Source organism: Pogoniulus pusillus, chromosome 13 (genome assembly GCF_015220805.1).
Source record: "Pogoniulus pusillus isolate bPogPus1 chromosome 13, bPogPus1.pri, whole genome shotgun sequence".
Lineage (NCBI taxonomy): Eukaryota > Metazoa > Chordata > Aves > Piciformes > Lybiidae > Pogoniulus > Pogoniulus pusillus.
Genome location: NC_087276.1, coordinates 11,102,331 through 11,123,215, shown reverse-complemented (window position 1 = coordinate 11,123,215; position 20,885 = coordinate 11,102,331). Strand labels below are relative to the sequence as shown.

Below are 20,885 nucleotides of genomic sequence, written 5' to 3'. Positions count from 1 at the left end.
GGGGCATGCTGAATTATAAGAAAGAGCAAAAGCCATTTGAAATAATTTTTTCATCTCTTGATCTCTGTTCTTGTATTGATCTCTGAGAATGCAGAATTCAGCCCGTGGGCTACAAGGCATTGATTTATCTCCTAAATATTTGCCTTTCTTCTCCCCAAAATTCGGACACCAATTTACCTTTGTTTAAGGCATTCTGAAAAGGATCATTTTATGTCTCTGGATACTTTCTCATAATTTTTATTCCCTATTACTGATAGAGGTAAAGAAAGTGCATAATGCATAGAACCACCATACATTTCATCATTTTGGTAGAATCCACTTTTCATGGTTCTGCATTGTTGCTCTCCTGACCTCCTTTACCACTTCATTTCTTATACTGATCTGGAGAGAGACCAAGCATGATAAGATGTACCTTAGCAACCTTTTCTTCTGTAGACATTGTTTGAAAGGAGCTTTAGACATTGTTTGAAAGGAGCTTGTCCGTCTCCAGATACCAGACTGCATTTTGTTTTGCTAGTGAAATCTGTTTTCATGATATGAGACTGAGACATGATGAAACATTCATATGTAGGCCCAAACATTTATTTTCTGTTGACTACTTTTATGACAGTTTCTGAAAGGCTGAAGAGGCCAGAGTGTTTCTGAGATTTGAAATACATTAGGAATGGTTTAGAATAGGAATGTAATTAGACTTGGTAAGTAGAGCCTCCAGTCTCAGCAATATTCTCTTTATCCACTACAGGCAGCAAAGGCTGCTGCTTGGCTGAGAATGCTGAGACAGAATTTGATTAACTCCTTAGGCATCAGGCACCATGTGTTCCTTGGAACACAAGAGTAGCCCCATGTCTGTGAGCAGAGGCATCCCTCTTCTATGACAAAAAAGCAAAGTCATGTTTTTCTTATAATAAACATTTATTTGCTAGGTTTAGGCAGGTTTTACTTGGGATATGTGAAACAGCTCTTCCAATTGTGCTTTTATCTATTTGACTGCATTGATTTGCATAGTTTTAAATTGCAATATTTATGGCACAATTTTGCACAGTGCTGCAGTGATATCATAATTTGATTTTGGTCAGAATGCTTCAGACACACACATATTGTTATCTAGTCTAGAGACCAATAACATGCAGAATACTTGTGTCTGACCAGTGTAAGAAAAACAGAGCTTTTCTAAATTACCAAACTGAATAGGTTCTACCAACCTGGAAATGTGGTAGCTATATTATGTAGAATTAACATTAAAATTGCACATGTTTTCAGGAGAACTGAAATCTGTTGTGTGCAGATATACAGCGATCACAATACTTTATTATATCCTCAAGTAATTTAATATTTTAAATTCAAGCATCAAGATGTTAAATTGCTGGTTCAGTATCATGGAATGAATTATAAACTTGGGAAGGAAATAAGATTGTCAGTTCTATTCTTGGAACCAATGGATGAAATTGTAAAAGAAGTCTAAATGAATTATGTATTCAAATCTCTGACTTTTCTTTGAAAATGCAGCCAGTGGCTGTCCTACAACTGTAAATCTGTTTTGTTTTGGTGGTTTTTTTTCTAAAGGCCTCTAAGCTCATGTCCTTCATATCATCTACAATGGTAAATAAATATGAAAAGTTCTGCTGTGAAATTTATTTCATTTTATCTCATTAGGCATATTTATCAGTTTGAGTTTTACTTGAAACCTTGTACATGGTAAAAAACTTGCCTTTTGAAATAGGAACTATCTAAGGAGTCATGCTGTCATGCATAACTTCTGAATAAAGCATGACTGCAGCATAAACTGATTATCAAAAATGAGGGTTTGCCTTGCTTTCTGAAAATGCTGTCCAAAGCCAAAGAGGTTAACACTTAGGAGATTTGCTTAAAAGGCTTCTTCCACTTCTTTCTTCAGTAGTCCTACTTGCTTTTTCACTGGGTAATATTTAATGCTTTTCAAGCAAATCAGTTAGGACAAATCTGATTGTGTCAAAAGTTTGCAGCAGTGCTTTCATACATCAACAATAACATGACAGTTTTGGTAACCTTTTTGGCCAGTGAAGACCTTCAGTTTGTCTAAGGGCAGGGCTTCCTAACTATTCCAGGGGCGCTGCTTTGTTGTATGTTTGCAGACTGTGCAGTCATGTGCAATAACAGACCCTACTGCTGCAGTCAGAGTAATTCGGGCAGCCTGCACACAGCAGTGTGCCTTGCTCCTGGGAGCGGACCACAAACCAGGTGAACTGTCCTGGCAGGCTGAACACTGAGTAATATGTGGGTCACGTCAGAAAAAATTTCACAGTGTTCTGCAGTGTGATTCAGCATCTAAAAATGAGTGTTTGTTTTTCCTTAAGGTGTCAATTTATCTTATTTAATGCCAACTGAAAAAGCTGTTACATTCCTGACCACCTTTATTTGTAATAACTCTTCTTAGCATGAGCATAATTTCATATTTTTCACACGTTGTTATTGGCATTCTTCTGTGTGTGGAATTTGATTCTCAATTTTGATACTTTTTATTAGATGTTTTGTTCTTTGTGTACAGGAGGGTGTAACACTTAAATGTATGTCTGAATCAGCTACAAATACTCCTAGTTGTGATGATGTAGCAAAGGTGCAAGAGAACAGAGAACACCTAATCCAGGTCTCGGAATACATAATTAAGACATGTTTTTAGTGCTCAAGTAAACCTGCATTTTTGTCTTTCAACTGGTATCACACTAGATTTCCAGTTATTTTGGAATATATAATGAGGCCTAAAGACTTTTTGAATTGTGCTGGTGAAATGAAAAAGGTCTGATGGTGTATTAACTGGTTTAACTGGAGTTATTTTTATTTGATCTGTTTCTTAACTAGTATAATTTTGAAGAATTCCAGCAATCATTTCCAATAGAAGTTGATATTTTTGTTTCTAAAATTCTGTGGCATAAGCTGTTTCTATTAGAAAGTTATCTTTTTCTATTATATTTGCCAGAGGAATCGTTTTTAAAGCATTTATTAACCAAGAGAAAAAATAGTTAGAAAGTAATTCTACAGGTGTACTTGGACACAGACCTGATTTTTTTCCCCTTCTCCTTTCCTTGTCATCCAGTCTCCCTCCTATTAGGCTGTGTGGTGTTTGTATTATTAAAGTCTTGTGCATAATTGACAGAGGTTTCCAAACCAGAGATGTATGTCAAACTGAAAAGGTATCACATTCCCTGGCAACTGCTAAACTTGCAGTCAGAAGAAAATCAGTTTCATAAGGTTTTCATGCAGACTGAGCAAACCCAAAGGCAAAGCAAACTAATGCCTGTTCTGAACAGTACCTTCTGAGTAGCCTTCACATAATGCAAAACCTTTTGACTGACAGACAGTCAAGGCAGGATCAGCGATGAAGCTCACTTCAATGAATATTTAATAGTGTGCACACACAGAGGACTTCTGCCATATTCGAGTGTTCAGCTTCTGCCTTTCATTTTTTTTTGCCAGGAACTGTAATCATAACCATCACTTGGAAAAAAGAGAACCAGCAGAGCTGAGCTGCATGTCTTCCTCCCCCACTGTGGGATATCCCTGCCAAGGGAAGGTGAGCTTTTTACAGGAGCCTAGAAAGCTTTGCAGACTTTCCAGCTATGACAATTACCTGTTATACTTAATATTGTCATTAGGATGGGACAGACTGATTTTCTTCTGGTGACATTTTTGATGCTGTAGTATTGTAGCTACTACATGTTAGATTGTTTTGGTTTTTTTTAATCCTAGCTTATTTTCTTCTTCTTCAAGTAATCAGTCAGGGGAAGGATTTGTGGGAACATTAACTGTGTGCATTACAAATCATGTCATTGCTCTTTCTCCTTCCATGCCAAAGCCCTTTGTTATCATAGTATGAATATGTAGGAGTAAAGCAATGATCTCTGTGGCTTTTATCTGTGAAGCAGTGATCTTTTATCAGTGTAATTTCTCTCTTAAACACATTTACTGTCTTCATAACATCCTTTGCAGAGTCAAAGTAGCAGACAGATAATTGCTACTATTTATATTACATTTTATTAATAAGGGATTCATTTCCATCACTTGTCTTATGTGTCATCATTGGTATTCATGGGCAGTTCCAAGGGACATCACTCTGCTGCTGTTGACATATATTTATGTACAAAGCTGAAGAGTGTAACAGTTTTGGAGGTTTTGAATTTGGTTAGAACCCAAACATGGTATTATTTGTTTGCTCAAGACTTTCAACATAGCTGGAACTGTAAGTCACACTTCAGATTAAACTTAGGCTTTATCTGGGATCTCACAGTGTTGCTATATATCTGCAGCTGTTCACAGTTCCTTTCTTGTTTTGTGATCATCCACTAGTCTTATATAGTGAAGAAAAAACAAACATTGCAGAATGAAAAATGTGCTTATATATATACATTTATGTTTATAAATAAAACAGTTTCAGAGAAAGGTGTTTAAGAAGGCTTGCAAGTGAAAATGCTTCAGATTGTTAGACTGCCTTTGTGTGAGGTGAGCTTTCATTTTTATTGATTCACTTTTATTTAATGATACTGTCTGAGTGTAAATTTTAACTGATGTTTTCACTTTGTGCGTTAAACATCTCATGCATAATTCACAAATATTTCATAGAAATAGGTTTGAATAACCCATGCTTGATTTAGATTTGCCAGTTTCCTTCCTGTGGCCATCACTGATCTCAGTGATGGAAATAAAGCTGGTTACTGGAAGCTGAAGACTGCAGTCTTCAAAGACAAAACGACTAGGAGCAGACAGTAAAAAGCCCTGAAAGACAAGCGTTCTCTAGTGGTCAGCTGGACTCATGCTACTGTTATTTTAGGTGAGCCTCTCTTGTGTTATGAAAAGATAGTATTCTGGGTTTTTTGGCCCATTATCACAACATAAGAGTTGCAAAAATCAGCAAGTTTCCATAAGATAAACCTAATTTTTAACAGAAGGATTTGACTTTTTTGTGTATGATTTTTGTGTGTCTATGATTTGTATAACTGATAGATGGTGGAGTTGCATTTATAGTCTGAATTTGTGTGACTCTACTGGTGATGGTTTAATCTTCACTGTTGTAAAATACATGTGGCAAGAAACAATTCTCCATTGTAGAGAATCGACTGTAGGCAACATGGGCATAAAGAATGTCAATTTCAAGAACAAGAACTTAGGATGCACAGGTGTAAATTTGGTATTTTATTGTGAAAAATCATTTAATAATTTAATAGAATAGGCTAATAATTTAATAGAATCTTTATGCACTGTAAAACCAGATATTGGACCAGATTCTGACAAAAGCAATTCACTAGCTGTGAATCTATCCCAGAAAACTAGAAACCCTGAGATCAGCCCAAACTAAGTGGATGTAAAGGTCAGATTTCCTTTCTCTACAAGTTCAATATGAAATCTTAAAAATAAGGCAATGCATATGGACTTGTTTAAGAATGTCTTATTTTGGTTTTAGAGCTGCTTCATGTAAACCAAAGACTATTTTCAGTTTCCTCCCAGCAACATAGATGTCACTTCTGCCAAGACCAGCATGTCCCTTAAGAGTTCACCTTTTCACAGCTCCATTTATTTGCTGAAGGATGGCATGGGCAATGGCTGCTTGGATGTCTGATAACTTACAGCAGAATTGCCCAGCCTCAGAAAGAGTATCACTTTGTAGAATTTATAGTAAAAGATGGTCTCTTTAAAAGGCTGTAACTGAAGTCAGTAGTGCAGCTGATCTTGCTCAAGATACTGAGACTTTGTAACAAACATATTTATTATTAAAATGTGGCTTCCTCACTGGAAGAAGAAAATATTTTGATCAAGACTCCCCAGGCATTTTGTTAGCTATCTATGATAGACTGTCTGTGGGTATCAGAAACTAGTTTTATAAATAACAGAGAAAAGAATTAAATTATTTAGTAGAAGCAAGAAAAGGTCTTGTAAGCAGACACTGGGTAGGACGTGAAATTTTGGGGATTTCAGCAGAAGACATGGGTGGAACAAGTGACACTGGCACTTCATCTAGCTGGGAAATGGGAAGGCTGAGGGAACTGTGCTAGTAGGGGGGTTGGTAAAGTGAGGCTTGCTGCCAAGTGCTTATTGGCTTTTCTCCTGTGCCTGAAGGAGAAGCAAGGATTAAAGTACGAAAGACTTCTTCAACAAATGAACACTCAAAAGCTTCAAATCCTCCATCCACACTGGGCTAAATAAATAATAAAAAGATACCAAGCTTTTCTGTCACAATTCCTTGAGACAGATCTGCAGTTCCAGTGTTGAATTGGGCAGACCGTATAGTCTAGTATTGTCCATGACTCTGAACCTACCTCCAGATATATGAAATTATTAACTAATTCACCCTCTGGGTATGGAAAATGATGCATTAATGTGTGCTTCCTAGTGGTGTTGAATCTAAGGGATATTCCCATGTTACAGATCTTTAAATCCATTTGTGTGCAACTGCTTGTAGAAGTAGTAGCTAAAAATTCCTTTACTCTTTGAAATGAAAGCACAATCCCTTTTTAAGCTTTCAAAAAACCCAGAAATAATTACCTCAGTGTAACAGCATGCTTGGTATAGGAAAGTAAGACAAACATATTGTGTCCAAGAATCCTGTACTTCTACTTTTTCTAAAAGTTGATTGTATCTACCATTGTGAATGCATGGATGGGCTTTTTCCATGTTGTGTGTTTCCATTTTACCAATTACAGTATTTCTTTCCAACTCAGAGCACAGTGAACTGTGCTCTGAGTGAACATGTATGGGCATGGCGCAGAATCTCATCTTCTGGTGAGATAGGTAGCAGATTCTCTGCAGGCAACTGTGAAGTCACATCTGGTCTCACAAGAGAGATCTTGTATCAGCACAGAATTACATAATTTTCTATGGAAGCTGAAGATCTGAAACCTGTGAGGGGGCACCATCAAATTTATTATCAGAGAGAAGGATGGTTCAAAGATTACACCTTGTAGTTAGCCTCATGGTAATCTTCCCCTCTGGATCCTTAAGTGTGCAGCTATGAAAAGTACAAACCAACCAGAAGATTTTCTCAGGTGCTTCACCTTTTAGAAGGTGACGCTGCCTTGGGCAGTTAGCATAGTTGCAGCCATAGGATATTCTATGTAGTAACAGTGACCTTAACAGGAGATATTTATTCTTTGAGTGACATATTTGCAGAATCTTACTTTGGAGTTCTGTGGCTGCAAGCAATTGGAGCACTGTCTAATGTTTCCTTTGGGATCAAAGAGCTGTGAAGCTTCAGAAAATGCTGGAAGCTGTAGACTCAGAGATGTGATGGTGAATCTGCTGCCAATTATACTCTCCTTCTAGCCTACTATATCAAATCAATTAGATCTGATTTCATCCCTCAGGAGACTACAGCTTCCAGCATGACTGAAGGCTTTCTGGGTCTTAGTTTCAGGGAGGAATTGTGTTCATATTTTATTATTTTCATTGGATAAAAGTTAAACTGGCTGAGTTATCTCTTCCTAAGTCATGCCCAGTCAGTTCCTTGAAGTTTTGTGTGTGTGTGTGAGAGAAGAATAAATTTTATGGAAGAAATATAAAAACGCGTTAAGCTGCAGAAAGTTTTGTGTTCTCAGTTTTCACATGTGTGTCTGTCAATGTCTCCAGCAGCTCAGTTGTCTTTCTCCCAGTCCTGCAAGGCATTAGAAAGTTGGATTTGGAGTATTTTTTAATGTTAGCAAAAAGCTTTAACAAAGTTAGTCTCTTTGCACTCCCTGAAACTCAGGAAAGAAAGTTGTTACTGAGCCAGACTTGCAGAATAATGTAGCTAAGTATAACTATTACCTCAGCACAGTGACCCTATACTCATTAAGCCACAGGATGGACTCCACCTCTTACAGCTTAGCAGAGTGGAATCTGAAGTTGGACTGTTCACGCCTTCTGAATGAGTGCCCAAGTGATGTGTATAAAGATTTGTGATGAGCTACCTTTGTATGTCCTGGGACTTGAATTTCATGAAGGTGTTCAGATACAAGTTCTCCATCTACTTGTAGCTGTAGGCATGTCAGGATCGCTTAAGTGAGCAATAACCATTTAAGCATGAAGTTAAAACATGGTTGATGAACTGGAAATAAGAATAATTTATGCAGAAAAACCTCTTTCTGCACTTTTCACATAAATAATAAAATACTGCAAATGCACTGGAGGAAACCAGGATCATGTCATCACAGGTGACCAAAAAAATCAGAATCTCTAAACAATGGGTGTTTTATTGGCACACGACATTCAGCAACCACTTTTAGTGGCACAGACCTTAGAGCTTATTAACTTCTTTCGCCTTACATACATTCTCTGACATTCTTTGGTGGGACAAATTTGGCACTTTTGAAAAAAAGATTCTTTTGTGAACAGAGTGCTCCTGTCAGCTGGATAGGATGGAGATGCTAGCAAAGGATTGCTTATGTAGACTTTCAGGAGGTGCATGTTGCTCTGTCTCATTTCCCAGGGGTCTTCTGCCCTCTGCTGATTATTCCCTGGTGGTGTATATGTTAAGGTAGAAGGACAGTAAAATTGTGGTGCAGTGAGGAAAACAGTAAATCTCAACTGACTATAGCCTTGTTGTACTCCAGACATTAATCTGAGACCATAAAATAGGCACAGAATGACCTCTCATTGGCAGATGTGAATGCCGGCATTGGAAAAGGTGAATTTGGTCAGCAGCTCCTGGTTCAGTATTTTAAGGAATTTTGGAGGCTGCAACAAAGATATTCCTAGCAAGAAATGAGGAAAATACCCTCTTTCATTAGATGTGTAAGGGTTTGGCTGCACAATTTGAACGGGTTCATATAAGAATATTTTGGGTTTTAAATAAAGTATGCCCATACTGGCCTTTCCAGTTCTCTTCTCTCCTGTTGTGCTGAGTCAGGCACTCTGCAATGCACACATTGCATTGCATATACATGTGAACAGTCCAACTTGACGTTGTGCTCTGCTAAGCTTTATGATTTGAAGACTAAGCTACAGCTTTAAAATAGCTTCTTAAGGATCAAGTTGGCCTCGTTACCAAGGAATTGGTCATTCTCGCTCAGTAACACAATGCAAATTAATAGTAATGGCCCTGGTGTCTCTTTGTTTCACAAGTGCTTGAATCTTAGGTACTGAATTTAATGCAGGTCCCAAACACAGCTCAGGACAGAGTTTACTCTGATGTGCTCCTTTTGCATGAACTGAATTGTCACAGCAGCTGGTCACTGAGACATAAGTAGCTCACTTCTAAAATTAGACAGTCAAATTTTTGGGACATCTGTAGTTCATAAGAAAGCAGCTGTGTGGAAATTAATTTAATACTGCATCTGGTAAAGCATCCCTTTTTCAGTTATCTAAACTTCTTGCCACTTATGGCCACTTTATGATGAACTGTAGCTATAGTTCCCACAAAGCAAAGGAGTGCTTCTTCCTCTGACCCCACCTCCTATGAAAGGAAATAACTAAGTACAGTGGATTACACCCAAAAAATGGGATCAGGCAGATTAAGAAGCACTTAAATGAATATGGTTTGCCTCAAACACATGGACAAATCTCTTACTAAATTTCTAAAGTGAGAAATGAATCCACCCTTAAGCCACTATCAATGAGTACAAAGGGAAATCAACTACACGTACTCATTAACATGCTGTGAGAACAGGTAAATGCAACTCTGAATGTTAGGATGTAAAAAATAGTGATGGTATAGGCCAGTAGAGCCAATATGAATGCTACGTTGTGCAGTCTGGCTAGCTTGATGTCATCATGGTTGCAAACCTAGGCCAAGCTGACATCATGGAAGAACTTCTCTGTGATCTTGAGAGGTACTCAAGAGGTTCTTCCTGGGAGGAATCACAGCCTTGAGAGTGGTTAAAAATTAAGTGTATTTAACTATTGCACCATATGTCTGAACAGAAGGCGTGAATGTGTAACAGTTTCAAAATCTCTACTGTTCTCTGCTGAAAAGTTTGGAAAACAACATAGCACTTCTGTACTTTTATTGCCAAAATTCACTTGATTCTACAACTTGGCTAGGGTGGTCTGAAACTAGTAAAAAGCAAAAAAAAAAAAAAAAAAAAAGAGAGAGAGAACAGGAAGGGTAGGGAGAAAGCACAGGAAGATAGTTGCAATCCTCCTGGAAGAAAATGTCCCTGAAAGTATTGTTTAATTTAGTTTAAGATTCTGAGAGACATTATACAACTTTGTGAGCTGAAGTGCACAGTATTTCAAGGTTGATTTAACTGCATGGTTGTAATCTAGCTCCTTTAAAAACATGTACCCAGACACTCATGTAATAGTTTTTAAAAACAAGTACATTCAGTGGCTCTTGGGCAGATGAGAGAACTTTCTTTCAAGTGTTTCATCTCTGATTTTTTTATGCTTAAGTAATTTTTAGCTTTGATGATTAGCTTGACCTAAATTGACATCTGTAGAAGCCTGATATTAGTGCATAAATCTGTGATAATCAGCACATTACACAGTATCACCTTTTGAAGGAGGAATCATGAAGTTACTCTATCTGTATTCAAAACTCAGCAGAAAGCTATTAACCTTTGTCTTTTATAAACAGATTTTAAAACACCACATAAGACACAAATGAGCAAGCCTCAGCAAAGCTGAACTCTTTGAGAAGGGTCTTTGATGTAAATATAGAATCATAGAATCAACCAGGTTGAAAGAGACCTACAAGATCATCCAGTCCAACCTGTCACCCAGACCTATCCAGTCAACTAGACCATGGCACCAGGTGCCCCATCCAGTCTCCTCTTGAAGTCCTCCAGGGACGGTGCCTCCACCACCTCCCCAGGCAGCCCATTCCAATGGGAAATCACTCTCTCTGTGAAGAACTTCCCCTTACCATCCAGCCTATACCTACCCCAGCACAACTTGAGACTGTGTCCCCTTGTTCTATTGCTGGTTGCCTGGGAGAAGAGGCCACCCCCCACCTGGCTACAATGTCCCTTCAGGTAGTTGTAGACAGTAATAAGATCACCCCTGAGCCTCCTCTTCTCCAGGCTAAACAACCCCAGCTCCCTCAGCCTCTCCTCATAGGGTTTATGCTCCAGGCCCTTCACCAGCTTTGTCACCCTTCTCTGGACATGTTCCAGCACCTCAACATCTCTCTTGAATTGAGGGGCCCAGAACTGGACACAGGACTCAAGGTGTGGCCTGACCAGTGCTGAGTACAGGGGAAGAATAACCTCCCTTGCCCTACTGGCCACACTGTTCCTGATGCAGGCCAGGATGCCATTGGCTCTCTTGGCCACCTGGGCACACTGCTGGCTCATCTTTAGTCTACTGTCTATCAGTACCCCCAGGTCCCTTTCCTCCTGGCTGCTCTCCAGCCACTCAGTCCCCAACCTGTAGTGCTGCTTGGGGTTGTTGTGGCCAAAGTGCAGAACCCTGCACTTGACCTTGTTAAATCTCATCCCATTGGCCTCTGCCCACTTATCCAGCCTGTCCAGGTCCCTCTGCAGGGCTCTCCTACATTTTGTTAGAAGTCTACTATCCCAAGGTATGGATAACGGAATGGTAGTTTGTGATGAAAATTTTTTTGGTGTGATGACTGCTAGATTCTTGAGTCTAAACATTCTCAGACGTCTGTTTTATTCTGAGCTAAATAGCTCTGGAAATAAGCGGTGTGATGCTGCTCTAAACTCATGGAGAAATTCTGTTAACGCCCGTGTGTGCAAGCTGAGCAAGGGTTAGTGAGAAGCTGTTTAAGAATCGAAACCTACCCCCCTTCTTAATTTGTTATTGTCTAGAAGGCCAGAAATGTGATGTGACAAACATTCTGTCTTCACATAATGAATAGCAGGTTTTTAGAACCCAAACAGTATTATTAGGTTATGCCTTCAGTGTGAAAGTTATGTTGAAATATTTACCTGCATTGTCTTTTTCCTCCCACACAACGGTTTCCTTGAGGATATTCTCCCATTTGCTTTAAATAATAATGTCTGATATGAATCAGTTACAGAAAATAGCCACAAACAGCATCTTTGTTAGGAATGAGGCAGTAATTATTTGAAATCATAAGGCCTCAGAATATTCCTCCAGTGATCTACTAATGCAGAACCTGCAGAAAATGTGAAAGCTCCTACTTCAGAAGCATGTTCTCTTTTTGGAAGTATTTAGCAGGTGTTTAAGTTATATACTTTAAATGTGCAGCATGACTGATATTTTTCTCCGTCGGTCATGCAGATAGGTATGCAAAATGCATAGGTAGGCATATTCAGGGCATAAAGAACTAGAGTTGAACACTGTGCATGCAACACAGGTAAAAATGACTGGAAAATGGTGTCCATCAGGTATGCTGTGGTTTTGTATGCATATCCAAACACATGCATACAATCACCAATTCTTACATGTGATTTTCTTACCATTAATTGTAGTCCTCCTGTTAATTTTTAATGCATTTCCAACTGATGTGACATTTTAGATGAAATTCTTTCATGAAGTAGACCAGATGAGCAAGACTTTGTTTTTAACTTTGAAGCAGAATGTCAGCTGACAACAGCAAATGAAACATACTGATGTAAAGAAGAAGTCATGCATCATGTTTCTTACTTACCGACTGCCTTTAGAGAGGCGTACTTGTTAAGCTCTTTGCCTGGGGGCTGTTGCTCATATGGGTTTGTGATCTGTCCCAGGCTGGGATATGAATGTTGATGTGCCATCTGAGGAAGGAGGGGAGATGTTGGCATAACATTATTCATCTGTGGTGGATCTGTATTAAAGAAAATTGACAAGAATTAAGAAAAAAAGAAATCAATCTTAAGATTTTAACATCATTATCCAGTGCATGTTAGAGAGTATATGTCATGAAACTTAATGAGGGTAAATTTAGACTAGTTACTAAAAAGAAATTCTTTACAGTAAGGGTGGTGAGATACTGGAACAGGTTACCCAGGAAGGGACAGGAAGTATCACAATATCATACCAAGATAACTTCTTCTGCAACAGAAGTACCTAAAAGCAGAAGCTAATTACTGCTTATGTGCAGTTTTATACGAGTATTTACTCCATATCCATTCTGTAGTTATTTCACAGAATTAACCAGATTGGAAAAGACCTCTGAGGTCATCGAGTCCAACCTTATCACCTAACCCTTCTAATTAACTAAACCATGGCATTAAGTGCCTCATCCAGCCTCCTTTGAAACACCTCCAGGAACGGTGACTCCACCACCTCTCCAGGCAGCCCATTTCGATGGTCAATCATTCTTTCTGTGAAGAACTTCTTCCTAATGTCCAACCTAAACCTGCCCTGATGCAGTTTGAGATGTCTTCTGTCACTAGATGCTTGGGAGAAGAGACCAACCTCCTTTCAGATAGTTGTAGAGAGCAATAAAGTCTCCCCTGGGCCTCCTCTTTTGTTCATTTTCAGTAGCTAACATAGTTTGGGTCCTTTTCTTTCTAAGATATGCCATCATTTATTAAGTATTTTTAATGTTTGATTCCAGCCTCTAAAAAGTTTGGTCAGAATTATATGCTACACTCTATTTGCAAATGTACATTTCAACAGATTTCAGCATAGCTTTCTAGGAGAGTCATTCTCCAGACTTTGGAGATACTCAGAGGTGGTTGTCAATCCCAGAACCTTATCATGGCTTTGAATATAAGAGATGAGTGCATTTTTCTCTTGTGATGAAACCATGGTGCTGAATTGGTGGCAGTGCAGTAGCTCCCACAACATCAAGCACAGGCATGTGGAAGGAAAGTTTATCAGGATGGAGTGGGTAAACAACCCTCCAAATGCCCAAAGGATCTGGCAGGAGCCAAATGTCTCTTAAGTCTGCCAAGATCATAAGGACATTGAGCCACTTGGATTTCCACAGTTGGTGAATGAAGCTGAGTGCACAGGCAAGAGCTGCTGAACAGATTTACTGCTGGTGTAGTGTTTCTAGATGTGTTTCTTACTTAGATCTGTCATTTTTATTCAGTTATCTTTAAAAGTAGTGAAGAAAGTTACCTCAGAAATGCAAGGGGAAAATTAATTGGGTGCACTTGTTTTTTGTCCAGGTGTTCAGTGGCAGACTATGCTGCTACTTGGTTGCTGGGTTACTAATGTTGCTGAGGTTTTGTTCTTCTGGTATTCATAAAGATGTGAAGAAATATATTTTCCATTTACAGATCATCTTTGGCTTCTGTTTTCTCTTGTTAAAAGCCTAAAACTCTCCTGAATTATGGATTTCATTGAAATTAATGACAGTCATTCCTTCAGTGTCACACTGACTGCATAGTGCCTCTCATACTCAGATGCTTACACAAAACTAAATCATCACATAGGGGACACAATTTACATTACTCATTCTGCTGGCCATTTGCACGAAGTAAATTAAGCAAAAGGCCAAAGTCTGGCAAAGTGCATTGAACTAAACCGAAGAATGATTCCTCTTTATAAAGAGACTCCCATTGGCATGAACTACCGGGGCCTAGAAGAAAAATCTCAGCTTAATATTTACATTTCCCTGCATCTGTATCATATTACATTTTAGTTGAACTGTCCATAACTGGTGAATGAATGTTGTGTTTCTCTGCAAGCTTGCTAAATCGTGTGCGATCTGCTTCCTTATCTTTGGGTTTCTAGAAGGAAGTGAGTGAATGGGACATTTAGGTTGCTTTCTTCACTCATAGTTAATGTGGTGATGATGAGTAAAATCACCTCTACTTGGATGCTATTTAGGAAGTGTGCGTAATTGAAGTAACAGTGGTGCAATGCTGCTTCCGCAGTAGGCATGGTGATGGGCAGTAGGAGTCTAACCACTTGAGAGAGCCTGGCTCAGCAAGGAGCAGCCAGCAGATTTTAAACAGGACTTCCCTTGCCTACCTGCCCTCCTGCAATCCACAGCTAAAGGAGGTGTCGGCCATGACGATGTCTTAATTTTGCCAACCCTGCTTCAGTCTCAGCAATACTGATCAAGGATTCAATCAGGAAATAAGAAATTTCACAAAAACTACTTTGCAAGATCTTAGTGTAAAATTCAAGATCTTTCAATTTGAGACTGACATTTTCCCCTGAAACTGGACAAAAATAGTAAGTCTTAAATTTTGAAGAGAAAATCACGATTTATTGGATTGTTCAAAACATTTTGAGATACAGGGGATGGGTTTCATTTGGAAGAAAGTTTAACTGGAAAAATCCCTACCAGCTTTTATCACTGACCTCTCATGCTGATTTAAATCTTTTATACTCCTATGCTAGATACTCTGGCGTTGGTATTTGCTAATAGCTAGCTTTGTTGAATGGGGACAACTTTAACTTGAAAGTTGTGGCTATGATGATGCATTTCTTCTGGCATGACACTGGTAGGTTGTCTAGCATAATGTTCCCTATAACCAGCTGCACTGTGCCTCTGCCAGTTTATGTATTTATTTTTAAAAGACAGGGAATATCAACATCACAGAGTCAGAAAAATGTCTGTGCTGCAGCTTCTAGCATGTATAGTCAGACCTGATTAGCAGTGGTGATACTGTTAAAAACCTGCATGTTCACAACTCTTAAATTCTGATGAAGCAAGGAACTATGATGGCAGGCTGGTTCCTAACCTCCCAAGACTTTGAGGAGTCATTCTGAATGTAGTAATTTCCTTTCTGTCTTCCTACCACAATTTTGAAAAAGCATGCTGGAGCTCACCACACAAAAGGTATATGTCTGGGCAGAAAATGAGACATACAGGAGAAAAGAAAACTAAGAAAGGTCTTTACATGCTGAGCAGTGTTTTTTTCTGTTATTTGTTTAAGAAGTCTAGGTATAGAAAAGTTTGTGGCAGACAAATGGAGCTGAAAATAAGAAGTGGAAGGAAGCTGCACTAAATCCAGTGTAAAGGTAGAGAAAGTACAGTGAACATCACAGCCCCCAGCAACGATCCACTGGCAATATCTTAGGCACTGGCTTATGGTCACATTCCCAGTAACTACTGGATGAAGACTGATCATTAGGTTGCCTTTTAATATCTTGACCTGTATCTCAGCCTGTGTAATTGAAACTTGTATCCAGATATCATAACTAACAGTTTACTGCATTTTTCCAGTGAAAATGTTTTTTTTTTGTTTAGTTGGAGTTTTTTTGTCGTTGATTTGTTCTTTTTTTTTCCTGAGTGTTTTCACCCCTCCCTGATGGTTAATTTTGGGTTGCTGTAGTGTGCAATATGGTGACAAGAATAATTGCATTAGTTGTTGTAGTTATGCATCACTCTATCCAATTAAGATGTTGTCATATCCAATTTATGCACTTCATTTTGGAGACTAGATGGGGCACTTAATGCTATGGTTTAGTTAATTAGAATGTGTCGAGTGATAGGTTGGACTTGATGATCTCGAAGGTCTTTTCCAACCTGGTTAATTCTGTGATTCAGAATTGAGGGAATGGTCATTTCAGCAATTATTAAATACAAATAACCCAGTGCAGAAAGACTTGACACATGTGTGGATGCACTAAGACAAGTCAGAAGCCTAAGAAACTTTTGTTTGTTTTCATTTCTGCATTGTTTATAGAGTATATTGTGTTGTTCACCTAGTGATTTTTCTTGTCAAGAAGCTTTCAGGGTTGTGGGAAGTACACAGGGTTAAAGGATGATATTCATAGGTTCATAGAATGGTTTGGGTTGGAAGAGACTTTAAAAGGTCATCCAGTTCCAACCCCCACCTAGCATTTGCAGGCATACCTTCCACTAGACCAGATTGCTCAAGGCCTCATCCAACCTGGCTGCTAGTAAGTGGCTAGCAAAAATAAGCTCCTTCACTGTTTGAAAGCCAAAAACCTACCATGAATATCCGTTAAGATCAACCACTACTCTTCTCCTCTTCAATCATGGGACAATGAAAACTGTTCTGTAGAGTGGCCTGGGGATTTATTCCTTTCTGTAACAATGAAGTCAGTGATTTGGTGCTTGAAGACAGGGAAAATGAAAAAAGCCTCCACAGGCACAGAATGGAATCTATTAGTAAATGAGCAGTTAGAGGTGCAAGGAAAAGAACAAATGAGACAGGTGATGCAGTAACAAAACCGGAGAAGATGGGGGAAGGGTGGGAAAGCGGAATGAGGTTTTGCTACAAAAGCCACCTGCAAACACATACAAAAGAAATGAGAACAAGACAGACAAAAGAGGACTGTGAAGTCAAGGCAGGGGGGTGGGGAGGGGGAGGTGCAGGCGAAGGGGAAATTCAGAGCAAAATATAATAATAGCTGAACGTTTTCAGATACTCAGGAGAAAAAGATATGCCCTGAACTAACTAAAATTGAAAATAACAGGTGTGAAAACACAATAGATGTGAGTGATTGCTCCTCTTCTATCTGTAACTGCACTGCCACCAATACGCATATTTGTCTCTTTGTTCTTATTGTATTTAATTACAAGATTAGCTCATCTAGCATTGTAAATTCATACTCACTTTCCTACAAGCCTCACCAACAGAAACAGCAGATGCTATTTCTGAAAAACTCCTGATGAAATTTCTGATAAAATCTGTGGGATTTTAACAACTGTGCCTGTAAGACCTTCCTTTGTGGACAAGATGATTTTTCCAGTCATGGCACCGAGCCTTCTCTTGGGGTGAAACTCAAATCCCTGCTTGTTACCATCCAAAGCAGCATTGATGCAGGAGGATACAAGAGTTATATTCTACAGCAGTTGTTACATCAAAATCGGGGTGCACACCCATTAGATAAAGCATTGTTTGTGCACATATAAACATGTACATAATGTGTGTGGTCCATCCTGTTTAGTCCACTAGTTGTGTGACATTAACTGTTACAAATCTGCATGGTCTTGTTCTCCACATGGTGTTTCAGCTCTTGTTAAATTAACAGTACTCTGCAGCAACATTTTCTGCAATCTAGTACAAGTCCTAAACTGGAAGTATTCCTATTATCTGGACTTCCTATTATCTCTGTTCTGTAATTTAACTGATTTCATATTTTACCAAGAATCCACTTTTGGTGCCATTTATTATTTTGTATGCTTCCCCCTCCTTACTTTTCAAATATTTGTCTCTTTTCTGAAGTAAATAATTTCACTTATGATATTCTTCATCTGACAGTGTTTCCAAGATTTGATCATTACTGCTATTTCTCAATACTTGGAGCCTTGCAGTGCAGCTTTTGATATGCGATTCTACCCTCAGTTGCATGTGGAGTTGTGTTATTCTGTATGTAATGGTATCGTAAGTAATCCCTATAAGTCTCTGTCGCTTATGATAAGCAGACTTTGTTTTCTCTCAGTGATGCACAAGTCATGTGAGTAGTCATTTTCCCTGAATGTCATAGCTCTGAGACAACACATATTTTTCATGACAATTTATGCTAGCCAGTTATCTGTTCTGTCTCTGCACTGTATCACAAAAACGTTCCTGTAACACAGACAACCTACCCGTCTAATCACCATCACAAAAAGGATCTGAGATGAGTGGGATGGCATTTCATCCAGAAAAAAGATGTTTCTGTTTAATGGAAGTGACAGTCTACGATGTAAATGCCTGTCACCAAACATACTGTTTTGTGCCTTCTGCTGTCCTATCAAGCAATTGTAGGAGTCAGTCCCATGCTACATGCTATACTCTTGATTCTCCATGGTGCCACAGAATGTGAGTGTCCCTCAGCATGTTGACATCTAGTGCTGTATGTTTTCCTTCCACTTCCTGAGTGGTTAACCTCTTAATCTGTTGCTGTCTTCCATGGTAGAGGTTGCATAGTTTTTCACATGTGGATAATTTCAGCAGGTTTCTGAAGAGAAGCTTTTTTCCCTAAACAGAAGAGTATTTGACACAGGAACATCTTCAGTTACACATATTCAAAAAGTATTAAACTCCTTATAGCACAGTGGTGTTGTGGGCTATGCTGACAGCATAGAGCATAGGCAGGCAAGTGAAGTGTATCACATGCTGTAGGTGTTTATGAATTAGCAGGGTTCACAGTGCTGACTGACACTGAAATTCCTGTTGGATCAAGTTGAAGATTGGCAGGATGGTATAGTGGCTCTTAGCGCCTTGTTCTAGTGTGAGACACTGGTGAACAAAGTTATTGTGGATGTAGTCTTTTTGAGAAAGCATTACTGTAGAGAGCTTCTTGAGCAGATGTTCAGAGACAATGACACTCATCTGTACATAGGAAAAAATGGTCAGGGAGCTAGGTCAGGAAATCCGTGGTGCTCTGCCCATGGTGCGCATCTGAGGAGGAACCAGCGTTCCTCTGGCAGGAGAGGTAAAGTGCAGAGACATATCAGTGATCTCTGTAGTCAGAGTGCTGTTGTTACTCAAACACTGCCTTGTGTCTCTTTTGAAATGGCAAAATTCTCCAGTTTCTTTCCAAAGCCTTGGAATTCTGTGCCACTGTCATATGAAGGCAGTGCTGTATGTGTACGTGTTCAGAAACAGGTTGACTCTCCATTCTCAATACTTCATCTGAAGTACAGATGAGGACAACAGCACTAATTTTACAATACAAATCCCGCTCCTTCCCTTCAGCTCAATTTTCTATCTGCATCCTTCAAGCACTTAGGTATATTCTTTGAACAATGATTTTAGGGGGGAGGTGAAACATAAAGGAAGGAAAATTAGTAGTAATGTGGCCAGAGAAGTGTGGGACTCTGCTGCCATCTGAGTCCAGCCAGAGAAGTGCATGCAATCTTCCTGAAAAAGGGCTGTCTTCTTACTGATGTGATGCTGTCACTTTATGTTTAAATCTATGGGAAGTATTTTTCTATATAAGAATCTTATGCCCATGAGCATTTCTGAACTCTGTGTGACTGGTTACAAGTGGGGAAAGAGACAATGGCATCTTTGTGTTTCAGTCAAATTCAACATCTGGTGACTGAAATTTCCTGCTGTCTTACAAATGAAGTTTCTGGTGCTGTGAGGTGCTGAATTCTCTGTGGTCACAGTGATTTAGGAGATGAGGCCTTCATCATGTTTCAGGTTTTTCTGGTTAAACTCTTAAGTGTGTAAGAGCAGAGTTCTGTGAAATCAGTTGCCTGCTTTACTGCCGTCCAAGGAGGGTGGGAGTGGGATATCATTGGCCTTGTGACTAACTTGGTGGAAGCCTTTCTCTTCTGCTTTTCCTTTCCCTTGAGCTCCATGCTGTACAATTTCACTCACATTCTTGTAATTTCTGGCCTCTTGCTTTGCAAAAGCACTGCAGTCTGAGGTTGGTTTTCCATGTAGACTTTCATTATATGACACTGTATCTCCTTTTATGAAGGTTATTTTTGTGTTCTCTGAAGGTTTGCTTTTTCTTCATAATTACAACTTGACAGACTTATAATCCTCTGATAGGATTTGTGACTTTGTAATCTTCTCTAGAGCAACCCATTATAGCTTCACAAACAGGGGATTATAACCTTTAAGAAGGCAATAAGCAGATGAACTCTTGAGATATCAAGACCCTGCTTTCATATCAATAGCCAGTGCTTGAGTTGTGGGAGGGCAGGGAGCAGTGCTGTGTTCTCACTCCCACCCACGTTTTTGGTTTCCTTCATCTTCTTTTGCCTCAAGTAGCAGAGTTGAGAAATTAATTAAACCCACCAGTTACATTCTGAGCACTGCAAATATCCTTAGCTATGCAAATTGAGAAGAGATAAATTCAGTGAATGTGACTTACACAACAGAATTTTTCTTTTGCCTAGAATGTTCTTTACACTTTCCCATGAGGTATCAGTTGTTTTACAAATCAAACACTTCTGTACCTTTTCACAGAAATAAAGAGTCCACTAAGATGTACCAGCCACCTCAGATTCTTTTCTTCTAACAATTCTTTTACTTGATGGGAATGTGCCTGTCATTGTAATACTTACTCTAAATGTTTATCTCCTTTGTTTTTTCTTTGCTCTTACTGTAGTAGTTATTGATGACCAATAAATGTATGATTCAATGCAGCTTGAATAGATTTTAAACTTCCTGGTTTCAGGGATCCCACTAGTTTGTCTAGTATCTGTCCTAATATAC

The 20,885-nt window shown here is 39.0% G+C and overlaps 1 protein-coding gene and 1 long non-coding RNA gene across 10 annotated transcripts in view; one reads left to right on the top strand and one right to left on the bottom strand.

Annotated features, from left to right (window-relative positions):
- SHISA9 (shisa family member 9) overlaps positions 1 to 20,885 on the bottom strand; it is a 184,243-nt gene that overhangs the window by 9,734 nt on the left and 153,624 nt on the right. For all 4 annotated transcript variants that reach the window (XM_064152968.1, XM_064152967.1, XM_064152969.1 and 1 more), the window contains one exon: positions 12,518 to 12,673. In XM_064152968.1, coding sequence (XP_064009038.1) covers positions 12,518 to 12,673 — 156 coding nt within the window. The remainder of the gene's footprint in view (positions 1 to 12,517; positions 12,674 to 20,885) is intronic.
- Positions 1 to 20,885, top strand: part of LOC135180503 (uncharacterized) — a 290,154-nt gene that overhangs the window by 230,625 nt on the left and 38,644 nt on the right. For 5 of the 6 annotated variants that reach the window (XR_010304457.1, XR_010304460.1, XR_010304458.1 and 2 more), the window contains exon 3: positions 3,451 to 3,547. The exons of the other annotated variant lie outside the window; for it this stretch is intronic. This is a non-coding gene — a long non-coding RNA (uncharacterized LOC135180503). The remainder of the gene's footprint in view (positions 1 to 3,450; positions 3,548 to 20,885) is intronic. 6 annotated transcript variants of the gene reach the window in all.